The following is a 19698-nucleotide window of genomic DNA, read 5'->3' on the forward strand; positions in this document are numbered from 1 at the left end:
GCTGGCAAGTATCATTTATTATCATTGGGGTAGCAAGTATCAACTAGGTTTTGGGCTGCCCCGTCCAGGCTTTCTTTTTTAACATGCGCAGCCCACGACCTCGGATGGGAGGTCCATAGGCCTGTTTATCTCAAGAAAATACAAACCGACCTATGGACCTCCCATCTGAGGTTTTATTTTTCTTGAAACATCGGCAGCCCAATTTATCTATTTTTTGAAGAAAATGCAGATGTCTGTTCTATTTTTCTATATAAGAATAGAAACGCCTGGTCCAACTTATGTTTCCCTTCTAACTATATTATATATATTTAAATTATTTTATATGTTATTATATATTATTGTTATTGTCATCATATATTTAACAGATACTTACATATGAAAAAAAACAATATCCCACATCTTATTAACTTATAAAAATAATTTCTTAACAATAAAATCCTGGATTTTTTTGGCAACGAAAATCCTGGTGATTGTGTTACAAAAGCTTGGTAAGATTTAAGGTCCAATGTAATAATAAATCACTTATTATATATATATATAACAAAATGCTCAACCCCTGTTTATTTTTTGATAACATTGCTCCGCTCACCCCAACATTATAAATAGAATCAGCCCAGTAAAATCGTGTATTTTGAGAAAGTGCAAATGGCCTGTATTTTTTTAAGAAAAACATAAATGGGTCACATGAACGCTACATTATTTGTTCACCCAGCCTAGCTAATGGACTATAATTCAAAAAAAGAGATCAAATTGACTATAAATTCTAGCCCATAAAAAAAGACTGTTAATTCTGAAAAATGGGTTGAATACGTGCCACATTTTTGGAGGTTGAAATGTGGGCCAATAGGTCGAAACCAATGCAAGTCGTTGTCAACTTAGTCAACAAATGATTCTGACATCATTAGTCGTTGGATTTACATCCAACGACCGGCATCCATCTTCAATCCCTCGTCTTCTTCCTCCAGCGCCACCGAGACCACCTGCTCCCGCCTCCTGCTTCTAGCAGCTCTGCTTAGCACGCTTCGTTGTGAAGCGTTACTCCACCGTTGGCCAGGCCATCCCTCCACCCCTCCACACCTCCTGTTCTTCTCCACCGACTGCCGAACTACACCGCACCAGAACTAGTTAACCCTCGTACACCTCTCCGTCTGCGACTCTACTCCCGCGACTTCCCATCTCCGACTCGTTGTTGTCTGGGGCCTCGCTGTCGTCCACCACCTTGGATGCGCTCGGCGCGGAGTGGTCAACATGGTCAACGAATGACACCATCGGAAGTAGAATGTGCGTGGAGAGGTTGACAGCTGGGTCCACGGCCGCACGCAAGGAAATGCCTCCTTATTACGCGTAAAATAATGATTCCTCCACCTGACAGCTGGGACCCACCGGAAGGGCCTCTGTATTTCATGAAAAAACGTTCCCACCGCTGACAGGTCAGACCCACCAGCTATATCTTCACACGCAAGGAAGTGCCTCCTTATTACGCACAAAAAATTGAATACCCCCTGCTAGCTGGGACCCACAATAGTGGGAGGCTGACTTGTGGGCCAACTAAGTTGACGGGGATGGAGGGCTTTGTCAACTTAGTCAATATGAACGATTCTAGCTCCAGTGACCGTACGATGTCCATCCAACGGCCGTAGTGCTTCTTCAACCTCTGGTCTTCTTGCTCTAGCCGCCCAAACCAGCGTCGGTCGTGCCTCGTGCTCCTGCCTCCCGTGGCCGGCTGCGATGCCGCGGAGGCCTCACCGCCCCCTACTACTCCCACTGCTGGTCAGGCCATCCCTCTACTCACCCACACCCCCTGTTATTCTGCGGTGACGGCAGCCTCACACCGCAGCGAACCATTGAACCCTCATACTCCTCTACGCGTGGGCATCCACTACCGCGTCTTCCCCGGCTACACGTCGTCCCTTTCCTAGGCCTCACCGTCGTCCACCGCCCTGGTGCTCTCGGTGCAGCATGGTCACCGTGGTCAAGAAACGGCTTCCATCGGACGTGGACTGTACATGGAGAGGCTGACAGTTGGGTCCACGGCCGCAGCAAGGAAGTGCCTCCTTATTACGCGGAAAATAATGATTCCTCCACCTGACAGCAGAGACCCACCGGACGGGCAACCGTATTTCATGAAAAAAACGTTTCCCCCTGACTGCTGGGACCTACCAGCGATATCTTCGCACACAAGGAAGTGTGTCCGGGCAAAAAAACGATTAGCCCCCCTGACTGCTAGGACCCACCAGCTACATCTTCCCATGCAAGGAAGTGCCTGACAGTCGGGACCCACCTGGTCGAAGCGTACATAGCATTGTCATTCTGGTCGCGAACGTGTACGTACATACTGGTCCATGTAGAGGCGTGCACATGTCGTAGTAGAGGCGCGCATGTAGCATGTACATGTACGTACAACAGCCAGTGTGCAAGAAAGAAAATACGGCCACATACATACATACGGGCAGGGTCTCAAACGCCTACTCGCGCATACGTATGACCAGGGCTCGTGTACATGGCTGGGTCGGAACAGAGAAACAATGTCGTCGTCGTGTTCATGGGGATCCAACCGGCTAGGTCGGAACGGAATGCGTCATCGTGTTCATCGGGAGGGCTTGGACGGAACAACCGATGAAAAAAGGCCTGGCATACCGCAGAACGGAGGAAACGGCCTTGTGTTCAATCGGCCACGGTCAAAATGGGATCCTATTCATCGGGAGGGGTCTGGCGTACCGCAAAACGGAGAAAACGGACCTCCTACGGTCGAAACAGGGGTCTTGTTCGTCGGGAGGGGTGTGGCGTACTACAAAACAGAGGAAACGGACTTATGCTGGAGCGCTACAGTCGAAACGGGGGTCCTGTTCATCGGGGGGGGGGGGGTGTGGCGTACCGCAAAACAGGACTCCACGGGATAATGTTCATCTCCACCGTCGACCCACTCCAGCCTCCACGGGCTACTGTTCATCCACCGTCGACCTCCTCTAGCCTCCACCTGCGACTGTTCATCCACGGGCTCCTGTTCATCCAGCCTCCACCGCGCGCTACTCCACCGGCTACTATTCAACTAGCCCTCTCCACGGGCTCCTATTCAACCACCCCTCCACGGGCTACTGTTCATCCATCCCTCCACCGTCTACTGTTCATCTAGCCCTCCACGGGGTGGTCCTGTTCATCTAGCCCTCCACGAGGTCCTGTTCATCCAGCCCCAACCGGCTCGATCGATCGGGGTCCTGTTCATTTAGAGGCAACACCACAGGGTCCTGTTCATCCACCCCCACCGGGAACTGTTCATCCAACCCCCCCAGCAACGCTCACTATTCATCCAGAGGCAGCATCGATCAGCTTCAGTTAGCAGCAGTAGCGAGGGAATCACTCGGGTTTAGTAATGTAGCTAGTGCAATCGCTCGGGTTCAATTAGAGCCCAACGCCTCGTACACACGCGTGTACGTGTACGAGAGACACGCATCGCTCGGCCCCCGACCACCCACCGTAACTGGGAAGTCCCTGAAATTTTCTTCGCCCTCGCTTCTACCACGGTTTTTTCCGTCATGGACGGCCTAAAGAATGTCATGCAGCTATGTCTCCGGCCCGCCCAGGACGAAAAGTCCATTTTCTGTCATGATTTTTTGTCATAGAAGTAGGAGCCCACCACATCTATGATGATACCGGGTTTTGTCACAATTATCGTCATAGAAGTGTCATAAGTATGACAGAAAAAAAATTCATTCGGCCCAAAATGCCACGGATGTGTCTTTTTTTTGTAGTGACGATTCCATCAACCGCGTTCTTGTAACGCTTCCGCTTAGCGATCTTCAAGGGTATGAAGATGCACTCCCTCTCTCTCGATGCTAGCATCTCCTAGATTGATCTTGGTGACACGTAGGATATTTTTTGAATTATTACTATGTTCCCCAACAAATATTTCTTATTTAGAGCCTGAGTATGGGCATCGAGGACCCCTTTAACTTCCTGTCTGACATTCTCTTTGTGCTCCTTTGCTGAAATAAACTGAAAACCTGTTGGTATTGATCATTTTCCCTAAAGCTTGGCAATAGGAGTCTAGTAGGTTTGACACTTTCATCACCCCTGAACCATTTGCCTTGAAGAACAACATGCTATCGTTAACAAATAACAAGTGGTTAACTCGTGGCGCCGAAGGAGCCACTAGAATCTCACTCAAATGCAATGACCTATCTCTTTTGAGGAGGCCGGAAAGGCCCTCTGGTGCTAACAGGAAAATGTAGGGTGATATTAGGTCTCCCTGTCGAATACCTCTCAAAGGTTTGAATTCATCAAGTTCTTTTACCATTGCAGAGAACTAAGTATGAGACATGCTCATGAAAATTGAAACTCACCTCTCAGAAATACTCCCTCCGTTCGAAAATACTTGCCGGAGAAATGGATAAAAATGAATGTATTAAGAACTAAAATATGTCTAGATACATCCATTCCTCCGACAAGTATTTTCAGACGGAGGGAGTATGTATTAATGAATCAACGGGTTACAATTATTTGGCATTTGTTCACAATATCTCTCTAGGCATTGTGAGCATCTCCTTCTCCCCTGATGGTTGCAACTTTAGACTCCTTCCCTTGCATAAGAGTTTTACCTCCCCAATGATGGAGGCGACAAGACCAGAATGAACACGTCTGCTTGCTGGCAGTCCAACTCCACGATGAGTGGAGATGAACATCTCTCCATAGCCAGCGTTATCCCTTCCATCTGCCAATTCAGCTTCCCGGTGCGACGAACATGACATGAGGTACCTGCAGACGACGAATACGACATGAGCTTTCTGTGGGTGGCGAGCAGCAGCAGGCCGGCGCTGCCAGATGCAGGAGTAGTGGGGGCGGGATGCACGAGGATGAACGGGAGATCTGAGGAAGTGCCGCTGTCAGTGGCGGGCGGATGATGACAATATCCCAGGTTCACCTCTTTTATCATCTTCTCATGATAAATCTTAGCCATCAAATAAAGCTTCTACAAAGAAGACTTATTTGGATCCCATGACAAGGAGTCGTGCCAAACAAATAGAACAAGAGGTGAATGTGTTCCTAGTGATCATAATTCAAATATCCATGAGAACTTTATACTGCCTAAATCTTGTGTGTGGATTTTACTCAGGTACAATGTTGAGGACAACCAACAACTTCCAGCTCATGAAGAAACAAGTTTAGCTCATGAAGAAATAAGTTGTGCAACTCATACAACAAGTATAAAGAAAACAAGTTTCACCTCTGATGCAAAGCAAGTTTTGGTGGACAACTACTTACACCTTAAGGAAGAATAAGCCATCTCAACCATCTACTATTGCATGCATAGTTATAGAATTCATCTCATAAATTGCATCATGCCACACGAATATATGAGTAACCAACATGTGTGGGAGTACAAAATGGACAACATATGAAGTCTACTTTCATGAAAATCAAATGGTGCATCATTTGGAGTCTTGAGTCAAAGGATATGAGAGTTCCAGTGCAAGCTATTCAAAGCATTGATTGTTGTGCGAGGCTCCGTGTGTTTACTCCCTTATCAAGCTGGTTAGAACGAATTTGAGCCCCTCTTTTGGACTGGTTTCACAACTAAACTAGGAGTTCCTAGTATAAATACTCCTTTCCCCATTTCAGCAACAACTTTTTCGCAATTTAATTTCAGCATAGGTTAGCTAAGCGCAACTGGAATCTTGTTTGAGAATTCATTTCCTCCTTAGCTCTTGTAATCTTGCCTTGTGAGAGGGTAAACTCACTTTGTGATTTTACAATAGTAGCAGTTGAGGCGGCGACCAGTTTGTGCTTCCAACTTCGTGCATGGTTGCCTGGATCGGAAACTAAGAGTGTGGTTGGGCGATACTTGTTGCTGATTGTTGCATATGCAACAGTTGGTTTCGGTCTTGTCGGGTTGCACTAGTCATCTTTACCCGACAACGTTGTTGGCTGGGATCGAGGGTTTCCTTCGTACCCTTTAGGTGGTATCTGCAGATGTATGAGTGCTAGCAGCAGCAAGTTGCCTCTTAACTAGGGCATGAGCTGGAGAGAATCGTAGCTGGAAGAGAGAAGGAAACAAAACAGGAGAGAGAGAGAAGAAAAGAGAACCGGGATAAAAGTTAGTCTAAGCAGATCTTCTTCTCATCATAACAGTACTTCTCATTGTTGTTGAAAAATAGTTCTTGGATGATGGACTTTTGCTGGTAAGTACATAAACCCTTCCGGAACATCTTTGGTTCGTTGTTGTAGTTCATCTGAAACCGTTGAAAGAGCAACTCGTTCTTGTACTTTGATAATGTTCCCTTCACAAAAAAACACTTGAGTTTGATGGTGCAGATAACAAAAGAATTAAATAGGATACTAGATCTTGTCGATGATGAAAGAAGACCTTTAGTATCTCATGAGCTTCGCCTTCGCCTTTTCCGGACTTCACTAGCATCTAAAAGCATCTATTGTGTTGGTTTTTGTTGTGGCCTGTGAATTAGCATGTGCAAGGAGTCAGCTTATTTTCCAACTACTAGAACAGTCAAGCCCTTGCAATAGGATACTATTAAGAAAAGGGGACACTGACATTAATGAGTATTTGTCACGGCATAGTGCTAAACAAGCACTAAATTTAAAGCATACAGACAGCTAAAGTTGAACAACTAAATTCAGATATTACATGATGTACTACGGTTGACAAGTTCGTAAATACTTCCGATTAGTTGAAGATGTGCTCTTTTAGGAGGAAAAACTCACGTTCTGCTTGGCTCCATAACAAATAATCACAAACAATATTTCATTAGGGGTAACGGAGAACTCCTGCGTCGAAGCGTGGTGGCTGCACTAGTCCTTTGTCGGGGAAATATTCTCTCCATTTCATCATGTAAAAAGAAGTGAAAGATGATGAACATGAAGAAAGGATAAATCTGCAAAAGAAGTTGCATATTTTATCAAAGGGTTGACCAGTTGAAAACAAGTACTGTAGAAATTCATAAAACTAAATAAGTACCCCTCATTTCTCTGATATAATTCAGTGTTATCGTGGAACACAAATCTGCAAAAATATAACATAAAAGATATAATCAATAATGGAATATGCAAATTAATCATGTTTATAAAATTAAAAATCTAGTTACTATATCAATGTGAATGAATCATATTTAATCAAACAAAAAATATTGAATCAACAATCATATATATATATATATATATATATATATATATATATATATATATATATATCCATCATATCTATAATCAATCGTATGTATCCATCATATCACATTAACCAATCATATTCAACCACATCACCACATCAATCATATTCAATGATATTCAACCACATCAAACATCAATGAACAATTAAAAAAATATGAACATGAACTAGGGTTCAATCTTGAAACTATATAGAAACACTAAACTAGTAAACACCAAATGAAATAGGGTTCATCTCCAACCACATACATCATATTGCTCCTAACTAGACAAACATAAGAACAACAAAAATCAAAATATACTAGATGAAATATGGTTCATCTTGTGCCAAATAATGCACCGAACCGAAAGCTTTTTAACTAAAATGAATTGGAGGGATTGATAGAGCTTACTTCTCTCATTTCGGAGCCATCTCAATCTGCAAAAACGATGGAGAAACGAAGGAGATCAGAGGAGGAGAGTGGAGGGGATGAGAGAGGGAACTCCTTTGTGTTGTTGCGGTCGCGTAGGGGAGACGATGGGGCTGGTTCATGGGTGGGCCCCATGACCCGGCCCCCGCGGGTTTATAAATGCGCAACACCTATCGCCAGGGTCTCGGGCGGTAGAGTTGTACAGGTTATCGTCAGGGTCCATGGCGGTAGGGTGGACGGCAGAAGACGGTTGCCGTTTACTACAACTGACGTGGATGAGTGGGCTACAACCGTGGCTTTGGGCGGTAGCCTCACAACCCTACCGATAGTCTATTTAACGATAGCAAAAAGGTCAAATCTTGAAATACTTTTAAACTGGGGTCGTATCAAAACTTTGCTAAAAAGATCAAAACACCAAATTCGGCCGCGGTGAGCTGAGTTTTTTTTTTCAAGGCAAGCAGCAAGCTTTTTTTTTTTAGGAATAGGCAAGCGGCAAGCTGAGGTAGGTAATGATTTCGCACCACTAGGCCGTGTCACCCACCAAAGGCTCACCTCCCTCCGGCCCCCCTTCACCACCACGTTGGGCCTTTAAGCAGGAGCCCACCACGTCAGACCAAATCTCATCTTTTCCAACTGCTCGATCCCTTCACCGCACCGCACGCATCACTTCCCCTGCTTCCTCCGACCAGATCGAGCTGCTGCTGTCCGCCCACGCCCACGGCCAGCCCACGCACCACCGTCAGAGTGAGCTCCCCTGCGCCCTCACGACCCCTCTCTCTGACACACTGGAGATTCATACAGTGAGAGAGAGAGAGAGAGTGCAGAGCAAGGCAGTGCGAGCAACCAGGCGGGGCAGAGCAGAGCAGAGGAGGGGGAGGGGGAATTGTTAGTGGCGACAGCACCAGCAGAGCACAGACACCAAGCCAGAACTGATCAGAGCTGCTAATCTAGAAGAATGCAACAGCCAGGGGGCGCCACGCCCAGCACGAGAAGGCGCCTCACGGTGCCGAGGCGGTCTCCCGCGGCGGCGTCGGTGTGGGAGACGCGGATGGAGATGGACGAGGTGAAGGGCGGCGTCAAGGTCTTCAGCGAAGGCGCCGACGATGCCGACGAGGAGGGCATGCGGGTGTACAGCCGCCTGCGACGGAACCAGAGCGACGGCGGCGGCGGCGCCGGCGCGGGCGCGGGCACGGCCGCGGCCGCCAAGAAGAGGAGGAACTGGAAGGCGTCGGAGCCGGTCACCGCGATCGGGGAGCTGCGCAAGTCGCGGTCCGACGCGGCGGCGACGGGGGCGGCGGCCAAGCGGGCGGTGGCGAGGGTCACCACGCCGGAGAAGAAGCTGGCGGCCGAGGTGAAGGAGGTGGTGGTGGTGGAGGTGGAAAAGGCGCCATTGCCGCAACCCAAGAACATCGAAGAGGAGGCAGAGGAGGAGGAGGACCAGGAGGAGTGGGAAGAAGAGCTGGAAGCAGAGGAGGAGGAGGAGAAGGAGGTGCTAGATCAAGATCAGACGGCCATTGACGAGGACGAGACTGATCAGGCGGCAGCTCCGAATCAAGGCAAGAAATAAATTCGTTGATTGTTTCCGTCTGATTCCTTTCTTGATGAACCAATTTTGCAAATGCGATCTTCATTTGGCGTCATATTGCAGAGGACGAACAAGATCTTGCGCCACCGACAAAAAGTGAGAGCAAATTCGGATTTTGCTTTTCTTTTTTCTTTTCGTTCTCGATTTGGCAATTCTTCCTGTGTTGTGATGGTGGGATTATCTGTGCAAGTGCAGGAGCGATCAGGCCTGTGGCAGCACCGACTGAAGATGAGAGAGCAGCCAATCTAGAGCCGCTGAAACTCGCTGCGGCTGTCAATCTCCGGGCGATGAACCCAGAGCCCATGACCCCTCCATGTGAATTTCTCCTCCCTGGATGCAGAACGGTGCGAATTCATCTGAATATTTAGTCCATTTTTCCTGACTTCCTTTCTCGGTCGTCCCAAAATGCAGTGAAGAAGAAACCGACCCCGGTGGTAATTCACAGGACGGACCCAGAGCCAGCAAGAACTTCTCCAGGTAACTTTGCTGCGATTTTTCCAACAGAAATTCGGAATGCAATTTGCATTTCCTGAGTTAATGTTAATCGGTTACTTCAAATAAGAGAAATTGTTGGTGTTGTTCAGAGAAGAAGGCTTCGCCGGTAATCCGCCGACATTTCCCCAAGCAAGAGCCTGTGGACGATACTCCCCCTGGTGAGTGCCATTTGCCTGTTCGGCCGTTCCTTCTCAGTTCTTGGTCGTCTTCTTATTTGGTGGTTTATCGTTGCATTTTTGTTGGTTCTAAAGAGGAGGAAGAGTATGAGGAGATCCAGGGCAGGCCGTCAGCTCTTAGCACAAGCAATCGAAGAATGCAGAACATTGGTTAGTGCTGTACTACGCTCTTTTTTTACCAGCTTGCCGCTTTTACTCTCTTTTTTCAGGTTTAAAAAATATAGATTTGATGGGTTTTCCTTTGTTTATTTTTGGCGTTGTCTTTTTCAGTGGATTTGGTAATGTGGAGAGATGTGTCAAAGTCTGCATTTGTGTTTGGATTTGGGACCTTTTCGCTCATCTCCTGCTCCTATGCCAAAGACCTAAACTTCAAGTAAGTTACTGCATTCTTACTCTTATCAAGCGGCAAAGAAATTAATAAATTAGCTGTAAATTATCTGAACATTCCTTTAAAATCTCTCGATCGCACAGCACAATAACAGCAGCTTCGTATCTAGGCCTGGTCTACCTTGGTCTAAGATTCCTTTCCAAGTCCTTACTCAACAGGTAATAAAAAAAATCCCAGATTAGTTTACCTGCATAATCTTTCCTTGTCTGCTGTACTAATTAATCCACCTTTGTGTTGAAATGGGTGCAGAGGTGAGAGTGTGGAGTGTGATGATGAGACGAATAATGAGAGGTCCCACTACCTGGTAGGTGAGGAGGATGCCGTCTGGCTGCTGAGGCTTGTGCTGCCCTACGTCAACGAGGTGCTCCTGAACCTCAGGTCCCTCTTCTCCGGCGAGCCAGCGACCACCATGAAGGTAAAAAAGAACGTACTACCAGCTAGCACAGGCATAGTACATCTAGATTTGTACTGACAGAGCGACACATGTGCTGCAGCTGGCGCTGCTGCTGTTTGCAATGGCCCGGTGTGGCAACTTTGTCACCCTCTGGACCCTGGCCAAACTGGGTACGCGTCCTTCTCTCTCTGCCCAGTCTTCTCTTCCCTGTGGAGCATCTTCTGTGCCTCATTTCACCATGTAGCTAAGCTAAGTGAATATGGGCATTTTCTTAGAAAAATGCAGGTTACATTCTCTGGCGCACATCCTAGCTTTAGTCGTCGTATATGTATGTTAGGACGGACCACATGCATCAACTAGTGCTCTTGTTACTGACTTTTTGTGCCTGTGATAATGTTGGTGGTTTTCGCAGTGTTCTTTGGCATCTTCACCATTCCCAAGGTGTGCTCCTCCTACTCCACGCAGCTCGCCAGATATGGTAATAATTTCTTCGCAGCGAAAGCTCTCCTTTTATACAGTACTATGTTAATAATATCTTCGCATTTTTCGACCAAAATGCCACGCACAAAGCAACTTGCCTACCTCGCTCAAGTGTTCCTCGCCGAATTTCTTGATTTGGTGTTATTGTATGCCTTACATTTTTCCATGGGGATGGCTGCTCTGGTTTTTAATATGATTGTGGTTGTTGGATCCAAGTTTTGTTCACTGCGACACTATTTTTACTGGTCCCCATGGTACAGTGGCAGCATGTGCGTAGGTAAAGGACTAGGTAAAAATTAATGCGCAATGTAAATTGTGAGCAGGACAGAAGAATTTTATCACGACAGTAGTGCTAGTACTACACTGAAATGTAAATTTTATCATCCGTGTGTGTATGTCCTACCAGTAGTACTCCACTATAGCATCAGTAGTGTACTAGATTAATTATTCCGCCATATGGGTACTTGTGCTTGCATATGTATTTAGGTAAAAAAAATATAACAACCACAACTACCGGTAAAAGTATATACATTAGCTAATAAATTAAGAGGGCAGCTAGACCCAGGTTCACGGATGATGTAGACAGTATTACTGATTCGGTAACTTTAAGCTTTGGAGAAAAAGTTGGAAAAAGTAAATTATATAGGCCCAGAGGTAACTTTTGCGTGGGAGAGGGAGCATGCATGGTTATTTTCTCAACCTTTTGCACGTGGGAGGTGTCGTTGATGCGGTTGCTCAAGCTACAAAGATGTGAAATTGCACGATAGATGCTGTACGCCTGTACTCCAGGTAGCCCACACTTTGTCTACTTTTCTTCTTTCCTGGATAATTGCCCGTTGCAAACAGAGGCATCAATATTCCAGTAGGTTGACCTGTGGTCTACCTGTCATATTAATGTGATTGGGTAAAAATAGATTTTATCATTTGGTAAGAGATGGGTCAGTTGAGGCGGTTTTTAGAGAAAACTGGTGGAAAACAAAGATAGGTAAAGAAAACAGGGAGACTGGGAGAGTGAGGGGAAACGTAAATAGGAGATGCTTTATTTTGAATTTATAAATAAAGTTTGACGAAGGAAGACAACAGGACCTTACATCTTTTTTAAATTTATATAAATAGGAGGTGCTTTATTTTTTAAGTTGGAGAGAGCATGGAAAAGTGAAAAGAATCTCACCAACTGCTGACGTTGGTCTCATCAGTAGTCTTGTGTCTCATCATTGGTGTCGTTACGTGTTAATTTAGTGATGACTGAAAAACTTTGCCACATGTTACCGTTAATTAAAATAGTATTGATTTAGTTGTGTCAGCTTTTGCAACTGACAACGCAATTTGAATTTCTAGTGGTTTGGATATATGCACCCTTTGTTTAGTTGGTGCAGAGAGCGGGGTAATAGAACTTCAATCTTTTGAAAAAGCTTTGCCTTATCTTCTAAACAAACTCCTACATTGAACATAAACTCTCTAATTGGCCACAAACTGAACCATTACTCAAATGACACGGGTCTTCAGGTGAGGAGTGACTTATACTTGTCAACCATCTGCCAAGCTAGACTCACAAAATGTTGGCCTCTCAAGTCTCAACTATGTTTTTTTTGGGTAATGCATACATATTATCAGTACCAAAAGTTTCCTCCTAACTTTGTCCTGTTTTTGCATGTGTAGTGTTGGCACTCAGATCCCATCCAAACAAACGTCACCTCTCTAGATCTAATCCCCACTTTCCGTTGTGGCCCCTAGGGCCCCTGTTTGTTCACCAACTCTGACCAACAATAACAGTAATGAATCTATAGTAGTGCTAGCTGATCCTCTAAAATATTAGGTGTGTTATGAATGATGTTCTGTTGTTTTACCATAACCCACTGCTTCGGCTCCCAGAGGCACTGCCTGGAAGTGGAGCCATCGCGGAGCACCGCAGATCTTCAGGCCAGCAGTTTACAGTTGTGTGACCTACTGTTTCATATGATGAAGTTGATTGTGATGATGAATGCTGCATCATAGATAGTTTAATGATTCTATCAGAGTCATCAAGTCCATTAGTGACTTCACTGATTTGTTAAGGTGGTAGATAGCTTGTCGCTGTCCAAACATATATATGTGCGCATAGTTTTTTTGCTTACAATTCATATCCAGTTTTTTCTTTTTTGTACTCATCTTGTATTATCTTACCGAAAATTAGATTTTGGACAGATAACCATTCAGGCATATACAACAAAGAAGATCGCTATAATGGCTAGATCTAGTAGTTGATGCCGTTGACTACCAACCATTGCATTAAGCCTAAGTTTTTCGTTTGCTTTCCAAATGAGAAAAGTTTAGACGAAGATGAAGAAAAATATATCATGAAGTTCCATCGTTTCCCTAAGTGACACCGACTACATTAGTTCTATTGACCCAACTATACTTGTGTGTGTTAGTTTAAAAAAAAAAGAAAAAAAAAACTATGCTTGTGTGCTTCATCCTGGTGGCCAATTATAAGCCACCAGGAACCATAAACCCATGGTGCCTAGTCCATTCTCATAAAAGAAATAAAGAAAGAGGGAAACATCAGATGAAATTAAGGACATGTTCTAGAAATTAATTTGCTCATTCGTTGCTGCGTAATTTTACTTACTAAATCGCTTTGCTGTCCATGCATGCCAGGCAAGTTTTGGCTGGAGAGGTTCAGGGATGCATGGGAGTCTTGCTCCCACAAGAAGGCGGTTGTCGCAGCCGTCTTCACCCTCGTCTGGAACGTCTCCTCCACGGTGGCCCGTGTCTGGGCTGGTAATCTCTTCTACCTTCTACCCGTGTGCATCTGCATCGCATGGCATCTTTGACAAGAACGTTAACCATGTATGTTTGACATGTTTGTGCAGTGTTCATGCTGGTGGTGGCCATGAAGTGCTACCAGCAGCGCATGATGGAGTTCGGCTGGAGCAGCTCGGTGGAGGAGCCCGCTGAGAACGATGAGCAGCAACAGCAGCAGGAGGAGTCTCCCGCTAAACCTGCCCAGACAGAGAAGGCACACGATCAAGGGTCACATGGCTTCGTGGCGGCGCGGCACCGGCGAATGCCGGTCTCCGGCGACTTCGCCAGGGAGAGGCTGAGGGCGAGAGGCGGCATCCAGCCAAGGTGTTAGTTTGTGTACACCGGACCTTGTTGTGTGGGTGTTCTCGTAATGTTGATGAATTCGGTAGTGGCAAAAGCAATAATAAGATCGACCATGAAATAGCAATCACATCTATGGATCGTGATATAGTATGATGAAACAGTAGGTTTTTAGGGAACCACCAAACATTCTAGTCATTTGTTTCATGCGTGCGCTACAGGCAAGGGAGTCCGATGTCAGCCTAGATTCTTTCTCGTTTTGAAAATTCAAAATGTTCTGTAGTATCTCGAATTGTCGGTGCGATTAAAAATGCCTTCTCACCATTAAATTAAATTCATCGCAATGAGATTTTCCAATGACCTTTTTTGTTAAAAATTATCAAAAGGTTTAATGGAACATACTAATGGTAGGCCCCTCAAATTGTTGAGGAAACGTTAGAGGGTGCTTGGATACGTTTTAGTCTCATGACTAAAAGTAGTGGGACTAAAACTTGCTAGCCTCACCCATGCTTGGATCCAATACTAAAGAGACTAAAATGAAGTTATTGAGCATTTATTATCCTCCAAACCATCCAATCCAGAACTCGCATGTGCTAAAGGAGAGGAATTAAATGAGGAGAGAGAGGGCTAATACATATTTTAGTAGGTTTCATGTGACTAAAAAGTTTTAGCCTCAAGACTAGTTCTAGCCTCTCTTTAGTCAGGGGTGCTTGGAACTTTAGCCTCTAAAAGAGACTATTTTTAGTCAGACTAAAAATAGTCCCTTGAATCCAAGCAGGCCCTTAGACTTCTGATGCATTCCTCCTAGCCTGGATTTTCACTACATTTTTTTGGATCAATGCCTACTTCTTGAACTTGAAATATCTGATCCCTTCTTCAATAAGTGGAATGTTTCGCTTGAGCATCTACTTTGGCGCAAAAAGGCTAGGACGCGGGCTCTTGCAGAGGAAAGCCCAACTAATGTCAGATGCAAAGCCCCGCACCTTATTAAGATCATATTGACATACTCCCCTAAAAAAATCTATAGAGTTTTCCGAAAGTGTGAGCTGAAATTCTAGGGTACTCGCACTTTTAAGGTATGGTTTACTACATTCGTTGATATTACTCCTTCCAGCTGGCTATTATCTCGCAGAATGCTACTCCCTCCGTCCGAAAAAACTTGTCCCAACCTTGTGTCTTAAATGGATGTATCAACACTAACTTGGTGCTAGGTGCATCCATTTGAGGGACAAACTTTTTCGGACGGAGAGAGTATTAACGTTGGGGAAAGCACAGCTCTCAACTCACGCGAAGGATGATAGGTAAAATCATTAGTACTTAACAGAGCGGTATCTAACCAAAAAGGGACACTTATTACAACTTTGTATTAGTACAAAGTTAGGACATTTATTTTGGAATGGAGGGAGTACATTGGAGGACATGGTTTAGAAAATTGAATCGGCGAGGCTGCCGGTTTAGGTTTTTATTGATCGGACCACCGGTTCATTTTCAACAAAAACCAAAATATTTAAGGCAATCATATCAAATGAATACATGTAATATTGGATGCAAACCATTAATAAATCACAAAATGTTGTTGGCCTAGTTGGTTGGCTGCCTTGCCTCAAGGTTAACTGTTAAATTCCTTGTTTATGTATTCATTTTTGAATACTTCTCTGGTTTTCAACTAAAAGACCAGTACACGTTAAAATACCAGGCAAGGTTAACTGTTAAATTTCTTGTTTATAGATTCTACTTTGAATACTTTTCTGGTTTTTTACTAAAAGACCAGTACACGTTAAAAAACTGGGCAAGGCGCCGGTTCCTCGGTCCAGTCCGGTCTTTAAAAGTATGATCTCCGTTCTCATTTTTATTTGAAGTCTCAACACATTTGGAGTGTTACTGTAGAGTACTAGACTTTCTTCAAGAGCCTCTTAAGTTGTAGCCAAAAAGATATCTCCGTCAGCTCCTAACCCTCGCTCTCAAGCTCCCATGAGGTTCTGGTCTGCCAGTCAAAGACAAATCTGCCGTTTGAGACACGTTGCCCGTCTCGATGAGGACATTAACGTCTCGATGAGGACATTAACGCATCACTCAAGTCACTAATCTATCAGATAAGATTATCCTGGAGCAAAAGTCCATAAATCTTAAATGAATTATAAGGTGCAAAATGCCGGGGTCAAGATGTCATGAGTACTTAGGCCGTGTTCGGACTCCCTCCGCTCCGCGGCTCCGCGCCGGAGCGGAGTGGCTTGCTAGGTATAATCTGCAGAGCTACTAAAAGGACGCTCCGCGGAGAGCGGCTGAACAGGCGCTTAACATCAGTCCCAGTCTCTCCGAGTGCAAAGACTAATCCACACTGCTGGTATCATCATACTAGGCCGCAGTCCAAATTATAAATCCTCTGAAGGCCTGAAGCTGAAATTTGCTGGCGCTATCAAATAACAACTCCAGTTACCCTCTAAAGCTGTAAGACTGATGATGTAAGTTCAGTAAGAATACAGTTTCCTTGAGACATGACTGAAGGCATCAGAGAGCTTGATGAGCCAACCTGTAATAAGCCATGGGATGCCATATATACAGGGTTTACTTTACAAGGTCATCCTAGCCTCCTAATTTTGCTCAACAAAGACAAAACCATGAAACGTCGCCTCAGACCATACGATAACAGTAGGGCATGGCGACGGGATAGGCGATATCATGTCACATATGATATCGAATCCTTTTTTTTTCTTTTGAAGATTGTTCGCTGCTTGTGCTTAGCTACAGAGAACTGGTACGCAGGCACCATCCGGGGTCTGCGTCTCCTTCCAGATCCGGCCGGTGATCCTTAGCTTCAGCTCCTTCCGGTCGCCGCCCGAGAAGAACAATGCCATGTTCCTCTGGATTAGGAGACCATCGTGGCTGTCACGCACCTTCCGGTGGCTGTCCCGGACGCTCCTGGGGGTGCCCTCCCATACCATCTTCCTGCCATTGGCGCCGACCTCAAGGCTGTAACTGTAGTTCCGCGCCTCATTCTCGTCCCCCATGAAACGCAGGAAGGCCATGTACACTGGTGCCATCCCAAGCTGGAAGGCCTCAAAGTGCAGGCAGAAGTACTGCCCGAAACAGTGAAACACCTGCTCAAAACATACCAAACAAATGCATCAAAAAGAGTAGATTTGAAATGTATATACAAGGTTACATTACTCGTCGTATTAAGAACTACTCTGTATGAGGGCTGATCTTATATCCAGGTGTATTGCACTAAAGCTGGACAAGAGAAAACATTCTTGCTATAAATACTTACCGTTAGCATCCAGGTGGCATTTTCGACTTCTCTTGGGTTGGATTTGACGTATCTATGGTTGAATGTGCAACCGCTGTGCATATCAACTTTGTGGTCATCCCTCAAATGGTTAACAAGGTAAGGAATATCACCAGTCACAGAACACTCAGAACCAGCGTAGGGGCAACTGTATGGTCTAAAGCTGCACATCGCTTCATGCTTTATCTTGCTGTAGTATGGGAAGATCTCTGGGCAACCCAAGGAATAGTGCTTACAGGGAAGCTCAAGCGATTCGGCTACTTTCTCCAGTGCCAAACACCTGATATCACCGAGCTCTTGTCGGCAAGTAGGGCAACGATTGTGTACCCTAGCTTTGCATGTGGAACACAGAGTATGTCCATTTTGGCACTGTAAATGCAGTCGCAGAGATTAGAGTCATGCCAAAAACCAGCACTACATAGGACATGTGATTCTTCAGTTCCACACAATTACATCCCTCCAACACACAGCTATATCTGATATTACCAATAATCTTCCCCATGTTTATTTTGATAACCACATATGTGATCCCAAATTGCTTACATGTATTCACTGTTGTACAGTACTTGCTTAAGGATCAAGATATCAATACTAGCATGAAAATCTTCCCTTTGCATGGCTACATACTACAATACATATGTTGATGGTTGAAACCAGAGTTAGATTTGCTACCAACTCACACGGTGATGACTGAAAGTATAGTGTGTGTGTGTGGGGGGGGGGGGGGGGTGCGTGTGTTTACAACTGACTGTGACTCCGCATATATCTGATTGATCTATTCTACATGACTATATTCTGGATCCACCAAATGAAATAAGCAGTCCGATTGCATAGGATTAATGTAGGAATTTCTACCTCCAAGAGCAGTAATAGATTAGTTTCGTATGCAATACTGATCCGACATTAAATATATCATCCAATGAAAGACCAAGATGTTATTTTTACCATTAGCTATGCAAAAGATAAGTTCATTGACCTGTACTCCACTTTATATCCTCCATTTAAGGGCTGATCACATATCCACAATCAAATCAAATACAGAAAATAAAATGGGACCAGAAAACAAATACAACGAGGTTTGAGATTGCCTAATTCCCTCAATTTATTAATCATATCACGCCAATTTCTCTTCAGGATTGTACCCCAATTTTTACAAGGTAGAAACTGCCTAATAGCATGCTTGTCTGCAAGACCCTAAATTCTAACCTTTTCTTAATCCTCTACATGGCAGGAAAGGATCACCGAAAATCCCAATGAACAAGAACAATGATACAAGGAATACATATGCTATTTTCGTTTGATTACGGCAGAGCACGACACCGAAATCCCAGCATATGTGAAATGGCAGACGAAATTCACAAGCACAATACACCAGCAATATCCCCAAGAATTCGACACTAGCTACCCAATTGGAAACTATGAATTTCCCAAACCCAGATCCCTATTCGAAGCCAAGAATAGGCCCCGAGTCCGAAGCAGACCACCCGACACACAGCACGCCGCGCCAGAATCAAGAAGGGGGGGTGGGCAAAATCAAGAAACCTGGTGGATCGGCGGGTACATGGAGTTGGTGCAGACGGGGCACTCGAGCAGCTCGTGCACGCTGCTCCCCGGCGCGACGATGCCCCCCGCGGCGGCGGCGGCCTTGGGGTAGGCGGCCGGGCGGGAGGCGGCGGCGGCGGCGAGGAGCCCGCCGTGCGGGTGGAGGGCGAGGCCGACGTCGTCCGCGTCCATGGCGGCGTCGGGCAGCGAGAGGCACTCGACGCTGTCCACGTCCATGGCGCGCGCCCGGACGCCCGCCTCAGCCCGCCGGCGAACAGCAGCGCGCGATCCGGGCTCCGGCGTGTGGCGCGGGGGGGCTGCGGGGGGGCCGGGCCTCCGGCGCTTTGTGGCGCGCGAGGGGGGGAGGCGGGGCGGGGCTCGCGCCGCGGATTCCGGGCGGGTGGGGGGCGGTCTAAGAAAAGCGCGGGGGCCCCGGGCAATGAAGCGGCTCGACAGCACGCACGAGCGCTCTGGGATTAGGGAGGACGGAGGCAGGCGGGCTACGGCTAGTGCTATTATTGCTGCTGCCGTGCCGTGCTGCCTCGCGGTGTGGCAGCAATGATTTGTGCTGTATGGCAGCCACGTCTCTTCTTGCTCTGTTTTGCTGCCATGGCACCATGTTGCCACTATCTTTGGTTCGAAGCTTGCTAGTTGAAGAAAAGGTTTCAGATTTGTTGGCGCAGTC

The 19698-nt window shown here is 45.8% G+C and overlaps 2 protein-coding genes across 2 annotated transcripts; one reads left to right on the top strand and one right to left on the bottom strand.

Annotated features, from left to right (window-relative positions):
• Positions 1 to 8205: 8205 nt before the first annotated feature.
• Positions 8206 to 14470, top strand: LOC123060824 (reticulon-like protein B21). Its single transcript, XM_044483671.1, has 13 exons — positions 8206 to 9139; positions 9232 to 9264; positions 9364 to 9483; positions 9580 to 9645; positions 9753 to 9821; positions 9915 to 9989; positions 10110 to 10212; positions 10311 to 10385; positions 10477 to 10642; positions 10722 to 10791; positions 11034 to 11099; positions 13739 to 13861; positions 13954 to 14470. Exons 1-13 carry the CDS (start codon positions 8539 to 8541, stop codon positions 14214 to 14216), a joined length of 1830 nt encoding a protein of 609 aa, XP_044339606.1. The 5' UTR covers positions 8206 to 8538; the 3' UTR covers positions 14217 to 14470.
• Positions 14471 to 16681: 2211 nt separating this feature from the next.
• On the bottom strand, positions 16682 to 19405 carry LOC123060825 (E3 ubiquitin-protein ligase SINAT5). The gene is made up of 3 exons (XM_044483672.1): positions 19014 to 19405; positions 17454 to 17840; positions 16682 to 17283 (listed from the first exon to the last, which is right to left on the bottom strand). The coding sequence occupies exons 1-3, from the start codon at positions 19248 to 19250 to the stop codon at positions 16924 to 16926; spliced, it is 984 nt and encodes a 327-aa protein (XP_044339607.1). The 5' UTR covers positions 19251 to 19405; the 3' UTR covers positions 16682 to 16923.
• Positions 19406 to 19698: the final 293 nt, after the last annotated feature.

This window comes from Triticum aestivum, chromosome 3A (genome assembly GCF_018294505.1).
Source record: "Triticum aestivum cultivar Chinese Spring chromosome 3A, IWGSC CS RefSeq v2.1, whole genome shotgun sequence".
In the NCBI taxonomy this organism is placed as follows: Eukaryota; Viridiplantae; Streptophyta; class Magnoliopsida; order Poales; family Poaceae; genus Triticum; species Triticum aestivum.

Coding starts and splice junctions, on each gene's coding strand:
- LOC123060824 (XM_044483671.1), top strand. CDS start 8,539: ATGCAACAGCCAGGGGGCGCCACGCCCAGCACGAGAAGGCGCCTCACG. Junction 10,213..10,310: donor GCCAAAGACCTAAACTTCAA/GTAAGTTACTGC, acceptor TCGATCGCACAG/CACAATAACAGCAGCTTCGT. Junction 13,862..13,953: donor GGTGGCCCGTGTCTGGGCTG/GTAATCTCTTCT, acceptor ATGTTTGTGCAG/TGTTCATGCTGGTGGTGGCC.
- LOC123060825 (XM_044483672.1), bottom strand. CDS start 19,250: ATGGACGTGGACAGCGTCGAGTGCCTCTCGCTGCCCGACGCCGCCATG. Junction 17,841..19,013: donor TGTACCCGCCGATCCACCAG/GTTTCTTGATTT, acceptor CTGCATTTACAG/TGCCAAAATGGACATACTCT. Junction 17,284..17,453: donor ATGCCACCTGGATGCTAACG/GTAAGTATTTAT, acceptor TGTTTTGAGCAG/GTGTTTCACTGTTTCGGGCA.